This window comes from Microcaecilia unicolor, chromosome 4 (genome assembly GCF_901765095.1).
Source record: "Microcaecilia unicolor chromosome 4, aMicUni1.1, whole genome shotgun sequence".
Lineage (NCBI taxonomy): Eukaryota > Metazoa > Chordata > Amphibia > Gymnophiona > Siphonopidae > Microcaecilia > Microcaecilia unicolor.
Window position 1 is genome coordinate 296,975,251 of NC_044034.1, and position 21,789 is coordinate 296,997,039.

Genomic DNA, 21,789 nt, shown 5'->3' on the forward strand with positions numbered 1-21,789 from the left:
CCAATTCAACTTCTGCTGAACCACAGAATCAGCATCAACTCTAAACCCACACACAGAATACAGCCAGGAAGAAGGTAAGAATGTTCTGAGGCTAACTGGCTATGCTGCTACTTAAACTGATTGCAACAGCACCAGTGCCACTTCCAAGAACAAGCAAAGGTTGGTCTTTACTCTGCCTTTTGCTGGCTGGCTTGCTCTATAGAATGCCTCTGAAACTTACAAAGCACATTCAAAACAGTTCAGGTTCATCATGAGGAGTAACCTAGTGGTTAGTGCAGTGGACTTTGATCCTGGGGAACTGAGTTCGATTCCCACTGCAGCTCCTTGTGACTCTGGGCAAGTCACTTAACCCTCCATTGCCCCTGGTACAAAATAAGTACCTGAATATAGGTAAACCGCTTTGAATTTAGTTGCAAAAACCTCAAAAAGGCGGTATATCAAGTCCTATTTCCCCTTCCCCCTTTTCATGATTTTGACATTATTGGCATAGCCAAATACAGATTTTCACTTTACCATAACTGAATGCTGTCTCCATGGTATGGTCTTCATTGACTTAACACTGGTATAAGAAACAGCAGCAATATGTCTGCCAATTTAATAGGTAACATTAATGTAAAACACATTATCAATACATGATTAGTGGCTCACTAGGTATAAAGGGACATTTATAGGGTCATAAAATCTTGGGGATTTAATGGAAATGGCAGGCAATTTCTATCATCAACCAAAATTGTGATAAAGCTCATTACCAACTAGCTGCCCTATTATTTGTCCTTTCGTGCAACTATTTGCTTTTTTTCAAACAGACCTGCCAGTGGGAGTTGTACATGTCCCCATCACACTTTCTCCTCTTCCCTCCTACTCAAGTCTGCAACAGACTACACCAGGCACAACTGAAGGCTGGTAGTAACTTTGTTTTCTTTTTATTCTCTTTTGTGAAAACAAGGAACTGGAGGATTAAAAAATTCCCCCCAGGAAAAATGACAAAAATACAGAAAAATTCTCAACCAAAAAATAAAATAAATTTACACACAAAATTATAAGCATGTCAACCAAGATTTTCCAAGGACTATGGCAGATTCTGTTGTTGGAACTCATTTGGCAATACTAATCAAAGATCGGCCTTGCTAGTTGCTCCTTAATGAGACAAACCTCTCCCCCCACAAATATATGAAGAGGAACTCTCTTAAAGTCAAAATGTAGATAACTCATGAATATCTATCCCTGTTTCTGTAAAGTATTGGTTTTCCCACTCTCTCTCTTGCACTCAGTCAGTTCTTCCTAAAATTATGCCCAAAGCACTAGAGAAACCCAGAACAACCCATGGAATAAAACATGACTGTTTAAAGGTTCCTTCATTGCTGATGCAAATGTAGTCAACTAGGGAATGATAGAAACACAGAAACATGACGGCAGATAAGGGCCAAATGGCTCATCCAGTCTGCCCTTCCTCAGTAACCACTAACTCCTTTTCCTAAGGGATCCCCCATGCCTGTCCCATGCTTTCTCAAATTCTGACAGACTTCATCTCCACGACCTCCACCAGGAGGCCCTTCCATGCATCCAGCACTCTTTCCATGAAAGAGTATTTTCTTAGATTCCTCCTAAGCCTATTTCCTCTTAACTTCATCCTATGCTCTCTCATTCCAGAGTTTTCCTTCATTTGAAAAAGGCTCACCTCCTGTACATTAACGCCATTGAGTATTTAAACATCTCAATCATATCCCCTCTCTCATACAAAGTGTTAGAACTTAGCTGAACCCCTGATGTTCTTAGGGCAAAGCATGGGTTCTTGGATCCTAAGTCACCTTTGTCTGATCATGGAGCAGGGGAAGCAAGAGGCAGGAGATTATCAACTTACGGGCCTTTAGTGTCACAGTTCATGTAAATAGGCCATTCTTGTCTTATTAAAGAATGTTGTGATCCTTAAGGGATCGGTACAGACCAAGACATTAAAACACCACAAGTCTCTTCACTTCCACCAGACAATCTAGTCAGTTGCTGAATCCTAAGTTTTGATTATAGAAGATGGGTAAGCCCATCCCTTCCAATCACTGTAGTATGGATTCTAAAATTCCTCCAGTCAGTTTTCTTCATAAGAGGAGAGGGAAGGGATCAAAAAAAAAAAAATCAGATCATGGCATGAATTTCATCAGAAACTGATATTCACTCCCTAGTGCTTTAAATTGATAATGTCCTCTTTAGTCCTGACACTCTGTAAACAGGCAAAGAAAAAAGAACTTACATTTTAAACATCAGACAAGATTTTTGTTAAAAAAAAAAAAATGTATTGAACTGAGCATTATTAAAGCTCTTTAGTGCCAAGACAAGGAAAGACCAGACTAACAGAGTTACACGATGGGCCTGAAGGGTTGTAGTCATATCTTGTCTCAGTATTCCAAGCTACGTAAATGAACCCAGTTATCAGACCCAAGACTATGCCTGAATATATATATATTGTGGATATCCTGGAAACTAGACCCTTAAGGACCAGAGTTGGGTTCCCCTGCTTTAAACAAAAGCTTCAATTAAAGCAGTGATAAGAGTTCATGGTACAAGTCCCCAAGGTTAATTCTCCTGACTCAACCATTAATGAAGGCCTACTAATGATGGCATTCATCAACTCAGAAATTTGGCATGTTGTGGCATTTGTTCTGATTCATCACCACTGCATCAAAAGAATGAACCACCATTGTCAGCTTGACATTTACTTGTGAAAAAGGACTACTTACATGTTCAGGCCAGTAGGCTCAGTACCAGTATTCTGCACTACCATGGAGGCACCCTAGGTCTGAGTCCCAAGTTTGCCTTCTACTCTTCAACTACAGCAGGGATATGCAATGCTGCAGAGAAAGTGTTCAACAGCCACCACCCCCCCCCCCCCCCCCCCATAAGAGAGAATGTTTTTACCATTACACAACAGGGATAGCTTGTAGACAAAGTCAAAGTAAACATATACTTGAGTCTTGCATTGAGTCATGGTCTCTAGGCCCCCTGCAATGGCCTGGTTGTAATACAGGGTTGGTAAGGATTGTATAATTGGGGGGGGGGGGGGGGGAACTCCAATAAATTATAAACAAAGGGTCAAGGTGCTGTAGCCCAACAGAGGTCAAATTCCAACTGAGCCAAAAGCCCATAGGAACAACAGCTGGGCCCAGAGAAGCATAAAGAGCTCACTCACCATACTAGGAGAGAAACAAAGGAAACAAAGACATCACAAAATCAAGGGATTCAAGAACTGTTCACTATGTGAGAAAGCTCACAAAATAAAATAAAAAGAAGAGCTCAGTATAACAAAGTCCCGTTTTATACAAAATGCTAAACAGTCCACCTCATTCCTTTTCTTTAAGAAATCAAGGAAAACACATTTTCAGGTAAACATTTTGCCTTTAAAAAAAAAAAAGTCTGGGATCATACAAAATGAGGCTAAAATGTACATGCACTGTAACAGGCAAACGCATTTGAAATAAAGACCTAAGAACAACAGCAACAATCTTGAGGGAAAACAACTTTTCTCATTTGTTTTTGTAGCAGGTGACAAAATTAGGATTATCATCATGCACAAACCCTGGAAAATAACCTCATAACATTATGTACAATTACATTTCACCTGAAAGTTCATCGGACAGAAAAAAATTATTTAAAAAAAGGTCTTTAGATTGACAGCTTGGAACCACTACATAAATTCAGTCCTTTCAAAAAGACATTAACCACCTTTACCTAAAATAGTTTTACAAAATGGCTGAAAAATAAAAAATAAAACAAAAACACAAAAGTGGTCAAATATTGACCAATAATTTTTTTTCCATTTTTTCTTTAGTTATATCCATTATTGGTTGATAAGCAATATACAGCAATGAAATATAAAAGAGTTACTTTTTTTTTTTCTTCTGTCAGTCAGTTGATTTGGTAACTAGGGAGAGAGGCTGGGCCTGCATCAGTGGCAAGGCATGATGAGAGTGAAGAGCAGCCTGAAACGAAGCTGGCGAAGTCAGTATGGTAGAGGTTAATGGTATAGGTCTGGAGAGCAGAGGTGAATGGCTGCTAATCGGGGAGCCAAGGTGCCCGGTCAAGCTGGAGGACGAGGAGGGCTTTGCTGACAAGAAAGCAGCTGAGTGCAGTGACAGCTGTGCCCTAGCTTCAGGTTTGGTTGTGAGCGAGAGGGGCTGGGCCTGCTCTGAGTGAGTGGCAGCTGGAGCAGCAGGTGATGCCAAGGCCGCAGAAGGTGTTGCAGGCGAATCCAGCATGCTCCCATGGGAAGAAGCAGGGCTGTCGCAGGGCTTCTCAGCAGGTAGATACTGAATACACTGCTTTTTGCTCTTGGGGGCAAGTAAGTCTGCAAGAAATGGGGGGGGGGGGGGGGGAGAAAAATACTGTTAGTGTATTGGAAGGTGAAGGATGAGGCTGTGACAAATACATATGGACAGTTTGCATTTGTTTCAGCTGAATATGAAAAAACAGAACACAGTTGCCAGATAAGGCCTGCAAGAAGGGCCAGATTAACCCACACTAATAAAACTATAACACTGGCCCTCATATTTAGGGCCTCTAACCCAATTTAAGCAACAACTAAGGAACAATTGTCGGGCTATCAGTAGGTATCACATCAGACCAGGGATTCTCAACCCAGGCCTTAGGATTCCCATGAAATATCCACAACAAATATGTATGAGATAGATTTGCATGCATGCACTACATCCAGTGTGCAAATCTCTCATTCATATTCATTGTGGATATCCTGAAAACCTGATTAGTTAGATGTGTCCCAAGGACTGGGTTGGGAACCTCCTGGTCTAATGTGATACCTACTGACTGCCTTACAACTGTTCCTTAGCTGTTGCTTAAATAGGGCTAGAAGACCTAAAAATGAGGGCCAGGGCTATAGTTTTATTAGTGTGGGGTTTAGATAATACTTAATGTGTTTCTCTGAAACACTTCTCAAAATGTTTTCAATTTGTACTAGTTTTTAAAAGATTTGAGTAAGAAATTTAAAAATGAGGTTCTTAACTTTTTTTCCCCAAATTACTTGACTATAAAGAAGCTGAAGAAATGCCAATACCAATTCACTAGGTCATTGGTCTTGCTGCTACCAGCACACACTGGAGCCACAAAACACTATGAATTGCATTACTTCTACCCCTTTTCTTTTACAGGCTCCACAGAGATATTTAATGAGAACAGGTTAAACTGTTTCAGATTCAAAGGGTTATTGCTCATCTTTAGATTCAGTCCACAGTAAATGTACACCAAACAACAGAAACCATGTTCAAGAGGACGGCAGAAACTAAGAGGCCAAAAAAAAAAAAAAAAAGAAGATGACAAACAGAAGACATAATTTTGAAAGGTATTCTTATTTTAATGTTTGTTATTTCTACAAAGTATGGTGGTGAGGAAGTTCTGGTGAATACCACCAGCTCACAAGACCCCCTGGTGTCTGATGAAAAATCTGCCCCTTGTGACTTTTCTATCTGCAGTCTTACCCCACGACCATACCAGTAAGCTATCCAGTGTAAAGTGGGGCGTGAATTCAAGCTCTCATAGCACACTGGACTGAGAAAGGGCCACAGCGATGTGAAAGAGTAGCCTAGTGGTTCACATGCTGGGCTGACAACCAAAAAAGTCAGGTTCAAACCCTACTGCTGCTCCATGTGACCTTGGGCAAGTCAATTATCTTTAATTAATACAACCAATGTCTCTTTAAAATCTTTAACTTCAGTTTGTACTTGCTTCACTTGTTCAGCACAATCCAGTTTAACTTTCTCCAAATTCTGTGATAATAAATTAACCTTACCAACAAGGTTTGAAATTTACTGAGTAGATTTTGAAATCACCGAGTCAAGCTTCCACAGGACCCACCAAATATTCTCTAGGGCCACCACTATGGGTGAAGTTGACTCCAAGGAAGCACCACAGCTCTGCTTCTTGGTAAGTGAGTCAATAGATCTAACCTCCTCTCTCCGAGGTTCCACTGCATCAACTTTGGGAATTCAGCGTCTTCACAGGTAGAACCCGAGCGTCTGACGGACAAGTTGGAATGTTAGCTGCCGATGCAGACAACGAAATGTCATGCCCTAATAGGATGGACACTCCCACGTCCAAACCTAAAGCAGGGCACACTTCTCTCAGTTGATTCAGCACAGGCTTGATGGAATACCTATCCAGTGTTTGCTGGATCAGCAGTAAGGTCCTGACTAGAGGGGACACAACCTTAATGACCTCTCTTCCACTTTTTGTAGGTTTTTTTTCCGCATCTTTTATTGGCTGTAGATTTTATTCTTCCAAATGGGTTGGCCCTGGTCTCTCTATGGGACATACACTGGGAACAAGTTTTCAGTTTGTTTGACCTTTCTCCCCTGATTTTCAAATGATTTCTCAGTGCATTTCACAGATATATTTTAATAAATTCAACACGCACTGATTTAACATTTAATTCATACCTTAACACATGTTATTTTATTCATTTATTTATTACATTTATATCCCACATTTTCCTGCATAGCAGTAGGATCAATGTGGCTTACAGGTTTTGGAGAGTAGAGAACCAACTCCGGGAATATATACAGAGTGGAAAATAGAGTAACAGTAGGTCCAAGGAAGCTGATAAGGTTCCGGAAAAGAGAATACAACTCTGAGACGAATATATTAGTAGCATATAGAGAGAAGTAATCCCAATGAGGCTGATAAGTCTCCGGGGATAGGACTACAGCTTCTAGTGAGCAATACAGAGTAGGATAAGGGTAGAAGTACACTTAAATATAACTGGAGCGGTAAAATTCGTACAGTTTGAAGTAATAGGATTATGTGGAAGGGGTATTGTTCATTTCTTAGTTTGACATTTTAGCATGTGTTGAATTGATTGATTGATTTATTACATTTGTATCCCACATTTTCCCACAAATTTGCAGGCTCAATGTGGCTTACATAGTACCGGGAGGCATTTGCCAGTTCCGGTGAAACAAATACAAGGTGATACAATGGTAGGATAAAGTTCATGTGGCGCAGCCACAGTTAAGGAAATGTACGGGAAGGGGCTGGATTTTGTCCAATCACGTACCTTGGTACTGATATGTCGCAGAGGATAGGGGTTTAGGTTGGATCCGCGGAGTATGCCTTTTTGAATAGGTTAGTTTTTAATGATTTCTGGAAGGTTAGGTAGTCATACGTCGTTTTCAGGGTTTTTGGTAGTGTGTTCCAGAGTTGTGTGCTTATGTAGGAGAAGCTGGACATGTATGTAGATTTGTATTTGAGGCCTTTAAATCTGCACTACCCAAGCTGCAGATACGTTTGAGATGATTTGGATGTATTTCTAGTTGGTAGGTCAATCAGGTCTGTCATGTATCCTGGGGCTTCACTGTATATTATTTTGTGGACCATGGTGCAGATTTTGAAGGTGATGCGTTCTTTGATTGGGAGCCAGTGAATTTTTTTGCGGAGGGGTTTTGCACTTTCATATCGTGTTTTTCCAAATATGAGCCTAGCTGCCGTGTTCTGGGTGGTCTGAAGCTTCTTAAGGGTCTGTTCCTTGCATCCCACGTAGATTCCATTGCAATAATCTAGGTGGCTTAGTACCATTGATTGTACCAGGTAGCGGAATGTAGCCTATGGGTAGTATTGTTTCAGGCGTTTGAGGTTCCACATTGAGTGGAACATTTTCTTTGTTGTGGATGCTGCCTGACTTTCAAGTGTTAAGTAGCAGTCAATTGTAACACCAAGGATTTTCAGGCTGAGATGGGGAGGGTGTAATCTTGGATGTTGATAGTTGCGGGGTTATCCATGTTTTGTTGTGATGAGAGGATGAGACAATGTGTTTTTTCTCTATTGAGTTTTAGCTGAAATGAATTAGCCCATGAGTCCATAGTGTTTAAGCTGAGGTTGATTTCGTTGGTGATTTCAGTCACTTTGGATTTGTACGGGATGAATATTAAGACATTGGCTGCATGTATGAAAGGATTAAGGCCTAGGATGGATAAGGAATTGGCTAATGGGGTCATCATTAGGTTGAAGAGGACTGGTGATAGCGGTGATCCTTTTGGAACTCCACAGTCTGCTTTCCACGGTGGTGATATGCTAGAGTTTGATTTTACTTGGTAGGCTCTGGAAGTTAAGAAGCTCTTGATCCAGTTGAGTATATTTCCACCAATTCTGAAGTATCTAGTAGTCTTATTAATGTATTGTGATTTACCATGTCAAAAGCACTGGATATGTCGAATTGGAGGAGAAGGATGTTTTTGCCTAATGATATTTCCTGCTTGAATTTGGCTAGAAGGGTAAGTAGTACTGTTTCGGTGCTGTGGAGGGGGTGAAAGCCTGATTGAGAATCGTGTAGTATAGAGAATTTGTATAAATAGTCTGTAAGTTGTTTGGTTACTAGCGGGATCAATGCCACTGGCCGGTAGTTAATGATATCATTTATTTTTTTCTTGGTGTCTTTTTGTATCGGGGTAAGTAGAATATTTCCATTATCCTTGGGGAAAAGACCTTATGTAACACTAAGGAGATAATTCTATAACTCAGTGCTTCCAATTAGATGCCATAATGGGGTACAATGAATGCCAATTCTATAATGCACTTAGGCGAACCAAAGACATTATACAATACTAATGTAAAACGTTAGGCAGATCACTGAGTGAATGGCTGTTGAATGTGGTGCACAACTGATAACATTCCATAAGCTAAGCATGCTGCTTGGCGCCATGACTGGGCCCATTCATGCTCCATCCACGTATACACGCCCCCCTTGCAGTTTCCCATTATAGCACTTACAAACTACTTTGCAGAATAGCACTCTCTGACGCTGTTTGCCAATTAGGACGTCACTTGTGCACATGTAACTGCACTTGCCCATTTATAGAACTGCCTCCTAAATGCGTATTAGTGCAGGCATACATAGCCCTTAAAGGTACATGAAGCTTGTAAACTATGAATAAGCAGTCAATTCTTGTATTGATTGATAATTGTAATAATATCTGCTTGATTGTAAGCCACACTGAACTGAAAATTTAATCTTGGATACTGTGAGATATAAATAAAACGAAATTCACTATCCTCATGCATGTCGACAATGCTACGAGGCATCTAGACTACAAGAACCAGAATCCAACAGGAAGGGATGGAATGTGAATATTCCTCCTGGAATATATGCGCAGACTTTAACAGATGTCACTGTTATTCATGTACCGCTACCACAGTTAAATCACGGTCTGGGAGGAGAAAGCCTGCAGTCAGCCGAAGTTAAGTTAAAAAGTTTTATACAGTACACTCGGCAGAGCAGCTTTGTTATAGAGCATTAAGAAAAATAACTTTCAAAAAATGTTTTAAAAAAATAGGAGGTTTATATAAACGCCCGTGATGATGAAGCTGTAGCCTTTACCCCATTTTTTATCTGTGGGAGCGGCTTGTTCTTGAGGCGATTTCCTCCTTTAATTGAAGAACTCTGACTTGCACTTTGATAACTGTGTTCTGTATTTATAAGTACAGATTCATGTACCGCTAGACATGATCCACTCATCACCACAGTTAATCCAAGTTGGTTGAACAAAAGGTTCAGGTAATGTCCCTTTAGCTATAGATTTTTAATCAATTAATTTACTTTAGGTGGCAATCCTTCAAGCACTGGTGCATTTCATTCCCTTCTGCTGCTCAAGAAGCTCACATTAGAGCTGTGTCAGAACCTGCCCCCCACCACGCTCTGCATTCTGCGGTCACGTGTAATTCTTGTCACATGAATCATGTTATAAGGCAGCAAAGACTGGGAGACAGACTGAAGCATGAGGCCAAGCACACAGGGATGGCTCCACAAGAAACATACCTTCATTTCTAGAGCTGCACCCTTTAGTGTGCATGCATGAGAACAGAGAAAGAAAAGTTACTGGGCTGCTGTATAGACAAACTACAAATAGATACCAGTGGCATGCATATGAAGAAAGATGCTCTCTCAAAGGAAAGTCAAGACCATGGGAATGCTGCAAGGGGCAGGGCAACAGAGCAAGCTAAAATTTCCTACAGAGCATTCCAAGGCCACTGATAGCTTATACAAACCAGCTTCCTTGTCTACTCAAATTTGAATCTGCAGCACTAGCAAGCTGCTAATGCATATCAGCAAAGTTTCATAAAAGGTTACTAGTGGACAGTGCAAGTGGACTGCCAATTTAGTGTTAAGGCAGCCCAGGTAAACACCGGTTTTGGCAATCCAAGCTTTTATTGCTTTTGAAGGTAGAGTGAATTGTGGCTCTGTGTTGATCCTCAGAGCCCTATACAGGCATCACACCAATGAATATAAAGCACAGGTACAACATGGACAGCTGAAGAACAAATTTTCAGTAGAGCCCTATGAGGACATCATACCAATATATATAAGGCGTGAATACAGCATAGACTGAAGGGAGGATCTTCAGAGCCCAGTGCAGGCATCACATTGTTCGCAAAGCATGAACAAACATAGATAGTTCAAGTGTAAAGTAAACATTTTCCCTTACATTTAAAAGAAAAAAAAATGTGAAGTCAAGTTGCACACTTATTCCAACACGGTGTGAAAGTATAAAATTTAGATCTATAAAGAAAGTAGGGTCTTGTGAATAAGACCTAGGGAGGAAGCAGGAGAGTTCAGAGAAGAGTGGCACAAGCAGCTCTTAAACACTGTAAAGGAAACAATCCAGAGCAAACAGTAACAGTACCCCTGAAGAACTGACCTAGAGCATGGGGCTTCTCTTGGATATGGTTTCAGAAGCAATCGTGCTGCCTTTTGGGAAAAGGGAAAGTCCCAGTCTCACCTGAAATATCAGTTACTGCAGATTATTGCTCCATGTGTGCAATTCTGGTCATCACATCTCAAAAAGCTATAGTGGAATTAGAAAAGCTACAGAAAAGGGCAATGAAAATGATAAAGGGGATGGGATGGCTTCCCTATCAGGAAAGGCTAAAGTGGCTAGAATTCTTCAGCTTGGAGAAAAGATGGCTGAGGGGAGATATGGCAGAGGTCTATAAAATCACGAGTGGAGTGGAATGGGTAGACGTGAATTGCTTGTTTAGTAAATTTAAAATTCTGGAATTCGTTGCCAGAGAATGTAGTAAAAGCAGTTAGCTTAGCGGGATTTATAAAAGGTTTGAATAACTTTGTAAAAGAAAAGTCCATAAGCCATTATTAAGATGGACTTGGGAAAATGGATAAGCAGCATAAAATATACTGTACTGTTTTGGGATCTTGCCAGGTACTTGTAACCTGGATTGGCCACTTTTGGAAACAGTATGCTGGGCTTGATGGACCTTTGGGGTCTGTCCCAGTATGGCAAACACTTATGTACTTATGTTCTTAAGATTTTGAGAGACAGAGCTCTCTCCAATTGTCTAGCTCCAGATCAGATAGGCAGAGACAACGTTGGGCTGCCCCGGCCTCCACCCTGATTTGTGGCAATTTATACACATAAATGACCCTCTTAAGCTTTCCACCTTCTCAGGCATTACATCGTGCAAACTTTAATTTTTAGGGTTTAAGCTAGAGGGCTTTGCAGTGTGATGCAGTAAGATATTGTATAATGGCCTAAAATCAATTACTCACAAGAACTAGAGCAGTACTTGCAAAGTTTTGGTGGCTTCATAGCTTGTCACTGCACTGACAATTTCTCTAAAATGCTCTGTTAACTTTAGGAGACTCCATCAGAGATGGTTGCAGAAGAAGTGCTGTGCTTCAGAAGCTGCCCCACTCCTCACTTGGAATGTCAAAACTTAACCATCAATTACTACTACTACTACTATTAAACATTTCTATAGCGCTACTAGACTTACGCAGCGCTGTACAAATTAACATGAAAAGACAGTCCCTGCTCAACAGAGCTTACAATCTAAATTGGACAGACGAACAGACAGCTAGGGGTGGGGAAACTGCAGTAGTAGGGGTGATAAGTGAGGGTGTTGAGTAAGAGAGTCATGGTTAGGAGTCGAAAGCAGTAGCAAAGAGGTGGGCTTTAAGCCTAGACTTAAAGACAGCCAGAGACTGAGCCTGACGTACTGGCTCAGGGAGTCTATTCCAGGCATAGGGAGCAGCGATTATAAAGAAAACTTCTCTTCTAAGATAGAAGAAGAACAAAGTGAAATATGAGTGTAGATGGTAAACTTGGCTCGTTAATCTTTACCTGGTAAAGTCCTTCAGAATTCAAGGTCTTCTACCCAAAGCCCATTAGGTCATCTGCCAACACAAGACGGCTGATGTACTGAAGTGCACTGTGTTAAAGGCACTGGTAGTGTACACAGTCTAATATATGTGAATTAGTCAGACTTCAGATGTTTTCACTAAAACTTGGAGGTAATCAGATGTAAAACTAAGTAAAGTGGTTCATCAGCACCAATTAAATGTATGTTAACATGTACAAAAAGGAACACGGACCTGGTACTGCATAAAATTGAATTATACCTCAAGAAGGTACAGTTTTTCAATAATTTACTAGCATTTAAGTTTGCATGGTAATATGGACAGCCTCAAAAAAATCACTTACATATCATTAACATGGGCATACTTTAGCACACTGGCCTCAATATTTGGTGCAGCTATGGCATATAACACCGCTCCCTTTTTTGAGGGAGGTCAGCAAGTTTCTTCCTGTTCTTTGAGTTTTGACTTCAATCAGAACCAGGACTGGGATTTGACACTATAAGCCTTCACTCACAACTACCTGGTTTTCCTCCCTGTATTTTAACCTCTCACATAGCTTTAGTCCAGTCATTGCAGTGACATTCCTTGGCTGGCAGCCATGTATTAGAACTCCCTCCATTGGCCTTAAATAGAACTGGCAGCCATGTATTAGAACTTGCCACCACTGGCCTTAAATAATATGGTCATTAGGTGTCACTGTTGCACAATGACCGAGTCCCTTCCCCCAAGAGCTGAGAACACAGCCTCCACCCTCCACAGCATCCCTAGTCAACCCACGAATCAGAATAGAGCTCAGAATTGAACACAGGTAGTCCCCTTCTATTAACAAAACTGATATAATCTAACTAAAGCCAGAACACAAGCCAATCAAAAGACAAATCCAAGAGAAGGTTCTCCTTCTCCCCAAGAATTTTGACCAACATACATTTTTCAGGGTGCATTACACTTAATGCAAATGACTGGTGGCAAGAAGAAAGCTAAGCCAATTTTAAGTTAGTGAATGGATCATAAAGCTCTGAAGTCTCATGTTCCAATCCTAATTCCAGAATCCTCCCCATGCCTATATCCTACAAATCACAAATAAATATTCCTAAGATGTATACCAGATATATTCACCATCTCCAATAAAGCCCATGACAGGGCTTCTATGGAGATAATCTTGCAATACCCCCCTCTTGAAATGGGTCTGTGAATTTAGTTTTTGTATCTTCATTCTTCGATAAACCACCTTTAGTCAAATAAATGCAAGGTGGGTTTACTAAATTTTAATGTAAATTTGTAAACCACTCAGATGGCTTTGGTGGAAAGAATTTAAAGAGGGCGTAAAACAGCAGTAGAACATACCTAAGGTCTCAGCCCCAGAGAAAAGAAACCCACATTCCAGGAAAGCTGGAGTGAAAAGATAGGAATGCTCCGCCCCACTGCCTTGAAACCTGAGAAGTGAGGCATAGTAGCTAGCAAACATGTATGATGGAAGGTGAAGGAAGCATCAATTGAAAGGTGGAGAGGTAGACTGCAGTGCAAACAAGGAAAAAGCTTTTGTGAACCAGTAATGATCAAATACTGCACTCAAGAATTAGTTCAGAAGACAATAGACATGGATATTTTCTTCAACAGTTGCAAGAGCAATGAGGAAGAACATTACATTTCTACTCTCTCGTTTAAGCACATCTTTAATTGAGCCTGTATTCTGGCTGATTTTTTTTTTTTTTTTTACCAAGAAACGCTGACTGAGGAATGAGACATTAGCAAAAATACCAGAATTACATTCTCCAATAAAAAATAAAACTGGCAAAGCATCACACACAGACACTGTAGATGTTAATCTATGCACGTAAGGATTTCCCAGAGGCTTCCAACAAGAATTCTCAAAACAAGGTTTCACCCTAGAGTCAAAGATAAGTCTGTAGACACAGGTGTCTAGCCTATGTAGCCTGTAAACTTTTCAGAGGATGTATTCTAGAAGATGCTGGGCTTAAAGGACCAATTCAGGTTTCTTAGTTGGGTTTTGTTTGCCTTTATAGACCTTCAAAAAGTGTTTTCAACAGTCTCCTAGGCATGGACAATAGTATGACTCCTCCAAAGTCACATACAGCAAAGTTAGTGGCAGAACTGGCAACAAGGAAAAACGGATGAGCTCAGGGTCACAGAGTCAGCAGCAGAGAGGTGTCTCAAACCATTGTCCGAGACCTCTCCTTACCCATCCATTGGGCCAAGTCTCCTTCCTTTAAAGAAAAAAACTGGGATATACATGAGTGAGCTATTATGTCTCCTCCCCCCCCCCCCCCAAGTTCTATATGGCAGGGGTCTTTTCACAGATTTTCTTCCAAACAACGATGTAAAGCCTTTCCACAAAGCTTCAATCTTTTATTTTCAGTCAAGCCACTTGGAAGCAACTGGCAGAGATCATGCTACCTGAAAAACAGGTAGCACCAAAACTGTCAGAGGTTTCAGCCCGATTAACACTTTCTGGGATCTCATAAGGTTGCGTTTCCAAGCAGAGAAATATGATTTTGTATCTTGTGATGCTGGGAAATGAAATGGTTCAGAACTATAAGCCACACCAGAGGCCTGAGAATGTAAGGAGTAGAGGTGGTCCTCCCTCCCTTAGGAGAGCACAGAACAGAGGACACCTACTGTCAGCTTCCTGGGTTTGCAGTTGTGATTGCTTTTCCCTCTTTCTCTTCTTCTTCTTGCCCTGGAAGACATAAGTGACAGATCAGAAAAAATCAGTTTGATGGGAAGACAAAACTAGAAGCAACAGTTCTCTCCAACCAGTATAACCAATCCTAATCTACAAATGCTAAATCTTTGGCTTTTCTCCCACACCAATGTGAGCTCAGATCCTATCAGATAATTCTTGCTTTCTCTCTACAGGAGTATTAAGTGATATGGTTTTACTGCCCAAAAAGGCACTCCAGCACTTTTTATATCAGTAGTCACTGTGACCTGGTATGCTATAACAGTTACATATCACTCGGCCTTGTGCAGAATGTCTCATAGGTTCAGTGAACACCGTTGATAAAGTTCTCTTGGGAAAGACTAGACCAACGGATGGGCATGGATATGAATGTTCTATGGCTTCCAGGATGTTTTTGCTCAGTTCAGAAGCCAATATATAATACTTAGGGGTCCTTTTACAAAGGCGCACTGAAAAATGGCATGCGGTAGTGTTGGGCATGCGCCGATCTGTTTTTTTAGCACACCTGTAAAAAAAAAGGCCCTTTTTTTGCCGAAAACGGACATGCAGCAAAATCAAAACTGCCGCTCGTCCATTTTGGGTCTGAGACCTTACCGCCAGCCATTGACCTAGCGGTAAAGAATCCGGGTGGTAATGACCTGTGTGCGTCCATTATGTGCGGCCGAAAATAAAAAATATTTTTCGAACGCGCGCCAAAAATGAAAGAGCCCCACGGTAGTCGGGCGTGCGTAGACGCTTATGCGGCTTAGTTAAAGGACCCCTTAATTTTTTGACATGCTGCACAGTGGAAATAAATGCTCAACCCTGGGTTTGCTCCTTCCACAGCCAATACATCCAGCAATAAGCTGTTACCATTCAACCAAGTGTGCGCCATTGTCTGAGCAATCCAAGACTCTTTCCATCTGACAGAGCACACAAAAGGTAAAAAAACTGATTTTTAATTTTTGAATAGACAGGAGATATGGAAGTGCAAATAAAACATTGCCATCACTAAAACAGCACAATGTAAAGGCTCCTATGGGCCACGTGAGAGATCACTTAAAACATATGCAAATTTTCAATTTCTAAGGTATGTAAGGAGCAAAATATGTTAACTGAGTGCAGCAAGATGTGCAACAGCCAAATTTGGAAAAGAAAGAACATCCCAAACACAAGGGGTATAGTTTCAACAATCAGGGGATAGAATATGCACAGGAAAATGTATATATCTATTAAGAGGAAATATAGCTACATTTGAAAAACCACTGAATCAATTTCCTAAGAACACCAATCTAGTACTTTTTGGTGAAAATCCTCTTTCCCTAACTATATGTTAAAACACTAATCTGTTTCCTTCTGTATTAATACAAACTACATTCCAAAACAAGAAGTTGGATAGGGATTATAAGGGCGTATCAATGTGTCATTTTGAATAAACAAATTTGGTTATATAATCATGAAAATCCTAGAGAAAGCCCAAGGGTGGTATTTATGATTTTTGATGTAAAGAATAATTTAGTGAAATACTCATAATTAGCTACTGAATATTACAATGCCCATAATTTGATTCTTTATATGAGCAACTATTATTCCTGTAGTATTATCTAGTGAAATGAGTACTTTTTATGCTTTCTCTATGTTAAAATCTTAATAAAAATTGCAAACAAAAAAATGTATTTTCAGCAGTTTCAGCTCACCCCAATATACCCCCCCTTGTCGTTCCTAAAGCATACAAGTTGAAAGTAAGTTATCTTCAGCTTGATAATTGATCTCATAGACTTATGTACAATCAGGATATCATATAGCTTCAAGTCTAGGAATACAAGCTGAGTCAGTCCTGGTTTTACACTAGTCCCTAAGAAAATCTGCTCTCCTTGCATGCGAGGGTCTAGAGTAAAACCAGGACTGACTCAGCTTCTTGCTGTATTAAGTTGTATGGTCACTCTACTTAAGATTTTGCTTTTAGTGTATCTACTCACATATAACCATTTGAAATACCCCAAAATATCACAGTCATAAGTGTTTTTAAGACACTACAAAATTTTCTTTTCTTGATCCAAGTTTCCCAGGAATGTAGTGCTCTGTAAGTAGGATCCTTGGGGAAAACTTCCCTTTTTAAAATGAGAAGTTATGGAACGATAAACATCACCTTTTCAAATACCAGGTCCAGCTATCTCTCATGGAAGACAAAGCCCCGTCCATGTCAAATAACAGCTTCAAGACTCTTACAAGACTGTGCGACTACGGCAGCAGCATCTACCTTTCCTCTCCCCCTATCCAAGAGATTTAAAGACTGTGTCCATGTTGTGTCCCAGTAGATTAGTCTCTCGTGCTGAAGTGCAGAGCTGCACAGACTCAAAAGGGGAAGGCCATCAATTTAACATCACATGAGAGGTTCTTATGACCTATTTCCCAAAAGTCAGATATCTATTCACAATTAAGTCGTAAATGCTGCCCCATCCCACTTAGGGTCAAATATAGTATTTGGATAAAAGAATGGTTCCAAAATAACAGAAGAACACAGTTCCAAGTGGCTCAAGCATACACTACAGTCCCAGGTGATATTCTATTCTAAGATGCAAGGTCAGAAGTCTGTGGGAGTAGCAAAGGGAAACTCAGATGAAGGACAGTCTGGTGGGGGGATACTCTGTGTGGACAAGTTATTAAACATGAGCTCTAAGGATATGCAGACTAATGTCTAAGAGCTTTTCGTCTGACCAGAATTGAAGTCAAGTTCCTGAAGCTGAGCATAATTGGTCCATTAGCCTCGTCCCCCGTTGACACATTCAATTTCCAACACATTTCTACTTTCTCAATTACATCTGTTCTTGCCATCCTTTCTACGCTATTTCCTTTCAAAAGGTTCCTTATTTATGTCTCATTGTGCAAATATTGTTAGCCATATCGCCCTACAGACAATGGGGCTCTTTATAGGATTATCAGACCACTAGAAGAATTATTCAGGATGACGAGGTGCATAAGCTTCCAGGACCACTTTAGTCCCTTCTTCAGATGTCATATCAGGAAGGGACGTTTATGGCTTCAACAGTCTATGCACATCATTGGATAATTCTTTCTCAGATCAAATAAAATATACTGTAGTGTGCAAGAGAGCCAGTGTACTTAGCATTTTCAGAACAGAGGGACCTTTTGGGATCTTGAGAGACTGAAGGTTCCTTAGGTAGGGCAATGAGGGATAAAGGACTTACATAGTTATCTCGTGCTGACCAGGTGGGATACAGTTGGGAGTGAAGCTGCCGCTCCTTCCTCGCCAGTTCATAGTACTTGGCCTGTTCCTCTCGGGAAAGTGAGTGCCACTAAAGCGTACAGAGAAGGGAAGCAAAAGAAGCAGATTAAGTATTGGGAACATTTCTACCATGAAGGCACCTCCTGTTCTGAGAACAATCAAGCGAATCTGCAAATCTTGTACAGGAAAACCTTGAAGTATTTTGGCACCATGCCCACAGCACTGGATTACATGGATTTTCACACAAGAAAACCATGGCATGTTAGTACCCATTATCTAAGGAATTCTAAGCATTTTTGCCACAGAAAAGCCAGAAAAAAATATCACATTCACGGATGATCAAATCTTCAGATTAATGGGAGGTAAAGCCCTGGAATTCTGGGAATGCTGTTCATGGACAGTCAAGCATGTATTTTTGCAATGAGAACAAACCCCATCCCCAGCCTCTCTCTCCCTCAACCAAACCAGCTCTGTGCCTTCCAGTGCAGTAAGGAAGGTTGCACCTACTGTATTGGTTGGTTAATCTGGACAAAGGGAATTCCATACTACAAGGATATTGGAGGCATTGCATAGCTGATCATACAGAGGGAATGAAGTATCTTCTCAGACAAACATGAATAAGAACAGCAACTGAAGCCCCCCCCCCCCCCCCCCCCCCCCACAGGTGGGTTATTTGAGAAACACTGGTGTGGCTTTTACATTTGTAAATAGTTTACACTTGTAAATGGTAAATGAATGTAAACTGTGAATGTATTTATTTTAAAACTTGTATCTCACCTACCTAGGCAGGTTCCAAATAAACATTCACAAAATATATACAAACCCTAATTAAAATATTACACCACCACCAAGTCCCTGGAGTGGAGGAAGGGTCCATAAATTATTAGCCAGCTGTCTTGGGAGGGTCACTGTTCATCCCTGGAAACGAACCATGGGAAATAGATTTATTGTTTGGGATCTGACAGGAACTTGCAACCTGGACTGACCCTGCTGGAGGTAGACTGAGGGCCACTGAGCCAAACATCCTGACTCAGCAAGGCTTTTCTTATGTTCACATGACGTCCCTTCTCTGACCTACATGTACAATCTGAATTCAAACTTCAACTCAGAACAGTGCACCCAAACAGAAGTTGCTCTTTGCACAGATTCAAAGGCTTGGATGTGGCACTGTAGTACAGGAAACCAGTCTGCTAAGCTAGCACAGTGCAAGCATATTGTGCATGCAGTATGCTCAGGCTTCCAGGGAGGATGACAACGGATTGCAATCTACCATGGTGAAGCCACTTTAAATGACTTAGTAGCATACACTACAGGATGCAGTTTGTGAAATTTTTTACCCAAGTTTGTATCTACTACAGAGGACTAGTATAAGACCATGGAAACCAACTGGGAAGACTGAATATCAAGAAAAAAAATAGGATAACAAACGAAAGCAGGCAAGACTTACCAACTGTTCATTAAGGGCTCCCTTTACTAACATGCTCTAATGGATATAGTGTGTGCTAAGTGCCATGCACCCCATTTTATTCCTATGGACTTCTCAGCATTTGGTGCACGGTAAGTCTGTTAGAGCACCTTAGTAAAAAGAGCCCTAAATGACAATGTCAAGGTGCCAATTGTCGAGTGAAACTGACAGAGGTAGATGGTACTTTATAGACCTGGATTTCTCAAACCATGAGCTAGATCTGCATTCAATGAGGCAGAGCATGCAAATTCTCTCATGCATGTTCATTGTGGGTATCCTGAAAACCTAACTGGGTGGGAGTGTTGCAAGGACTGGGTTAAAAAACCCCTGCTACAGACTAACCAATCTATTGAGACATAAGCTTTTAAGGATCAGAATCCTCTTTGTCAGATGAGCAAATTAGCCTGGATGAACTCTGACCCTCCAAACAACTTCAAGGTTCAAGGCTGCTTTTCCAGAGATGGGAAGGTGGTAGAAGTAGAGGACATGAAATGAGGCTGCAGGGGGACCGACTCAAGAATAATGTCAGGATGTACTTTTTCACAGAGAGGGTGGTAGATACCTGGAGTGCCCTCCCGTGCAAGGTGGTGGAGATGAAATTGGCAACAGAATTCAAAAATGCATGGGATAAATACAAAGGAATCCTATACACAAGGCATAGAACCAAACAAGCTTAGCAGTGATTAGCTAGCAACACCAGTAATTGGGAAGCAAAGCCAGTGCTGGGCAGACCTCTAAGGTCTGTGCCTCGATTGTGGCTGGACAGATTGAGCTTCAGTAGCTGAAGAACAAGATCAGTGCTGGGCAGACTTCTACGGTCTATGCCCTAAAAATGACCAGGACAAATCATGATCAAGTTGTCGAAATCATACTTTATGATACGAGTTATCTTGTTGAGCAGACTGGATGGACCATACAGCTCTTTAGGACTCCAAAAGCAGCATCATGCACCACAAACTACCCAATCATCTCCAAACAGTAATGGCCTGAAGAAAGAGGATGAAAGGGATAAGCACCACATACCCTTCTCCCCAGGATCTGGTTGATTGCGGCACTCTCCTTCAGCGTGCACTCTGCCACCACCTTTGCCCGCATCTCCTTCATGTACAGCATGAACGCATTCAGCGGCTTCTTCACATGTGGCTTCTTCTCCTCTTCTTTCTTCACAGTGATGGGAGATTTCCTGTATTAAATCAGATCCTACATTCTAAATCTGCAGTAACAGATCTGCCCAGCCAAGTTTGCCAAATATCATCCTTTAGTAGTTTTCTTTTACCTCTTAGACCAGACACTACCACCTTCACATATCAAAACCTTCCTTCAGCCTCAATGTACTAAAAAAAGATTTCCCCTTTTTGTACCTATGGGAAAAATGCTTTTGTACATAGGCCTTTTGTGTCTTGTACACTGTCTGGTATGTACTGCACAGGTGTGTTACATATTTTCTGTTTTAAGATGCACTGCAATTTTTAAAAATCTGTACGTATATATAGATCTAGTTGTATAAAATAGAATGACTGCAAATAAAAGCAATGCCTGTCTCTTCTATTTATTGTTAAAGTCCTGCAGGCACTGTTCATTCTGTCTTGACCCTTACTGACTGCTGTTGAAGGATTTCTGCTTTTCTCAGGCAGTCTTGAGCTCTAATACTATTTTTTGTTTCCATTGATTCTATACATCCAGCATCCTCTCCGCAAGCCTCAACCCAATTGTTTTTATACAGAAGTATTTTAATCAGGGTCAACACAAGGGTATCTGACCTGCTGGAAGAAACTTCAGCTACTCCCCCTCAACCCAGGTGGCTAGCATCCCCCATTCTCCCTCTCTCTAACCCCACCAAGTGGCCAGCATCTCATTTCCCCTTCTTCACCTGTACCCCCCTCCCACTCCCCTTCCCACTTCTGGGCTTCCTGCCACCACTGCTGCCCTATCTCCTCCTAAGCGGGTCTGAAGCTGTATAAAGTACTGAGCACTAAGTGCTTTCATGTGATGCCCCATCTGACAGGGAATCTGTGTTGGAGGGGGGCATCAGGAAGCACTTGAGCTCAGGCCTGCACTTGAATGACCCACGAAGCGTTCAGTATTTTTATAGCTTCGGGCCCCAGCTCAGAAGCAAGTAAGATGATGGAAGTAGACCCAGCAGGGGAAAGGGAAGTGGGGGAGGCTCTCTTCCATGCTGGTGCTGTGCTGCTGCCACCCCTTTTGCTAGCTGAGCCTCCCCTTACTCTAACTTATGACATGTTTGTGGCTCA

At 41.2% G+C, this 21,789-nt stretch overlaps 1 protein-coding gene across 1 annotated transcript in view; it reads right to left on the reverse strand.

Annotated features, from left to right (window-relative positions):
• Positions 1-2,277: 2,277 nt before the first annotated feature.
• The window catches only part of TCF7L1 (transcription factor 7 like 1), a 238,462-nt gene continuing 218,950 nt past the window's right edge, over positions 2,278-21,789 (reverse strand). Inside the window, exons 9-12 of the mRNA XM_030201772.1 lie at positions 20,561-20,720; positions 18,035-18,142; positions 14,783-14,843; positions 2,278-4,336 (exon numbers count right to left, since the gene is read on the reverse strand). Of these exons, the coding sequence (XP_030057632.1) occupies positions 3,894-4,336; positions 14,783-14,843; positions 18,035-18,142; positions 20,561-20,720 (772 nt within the window). The 3' untranslated portion in view covers positions 2,278-3,893. The remainder of the gene's footprint in view (positions 4,337-14,782; positions 14,844-18,034; positions 18,143-20,560; positions 20,721-21,789) is intronic.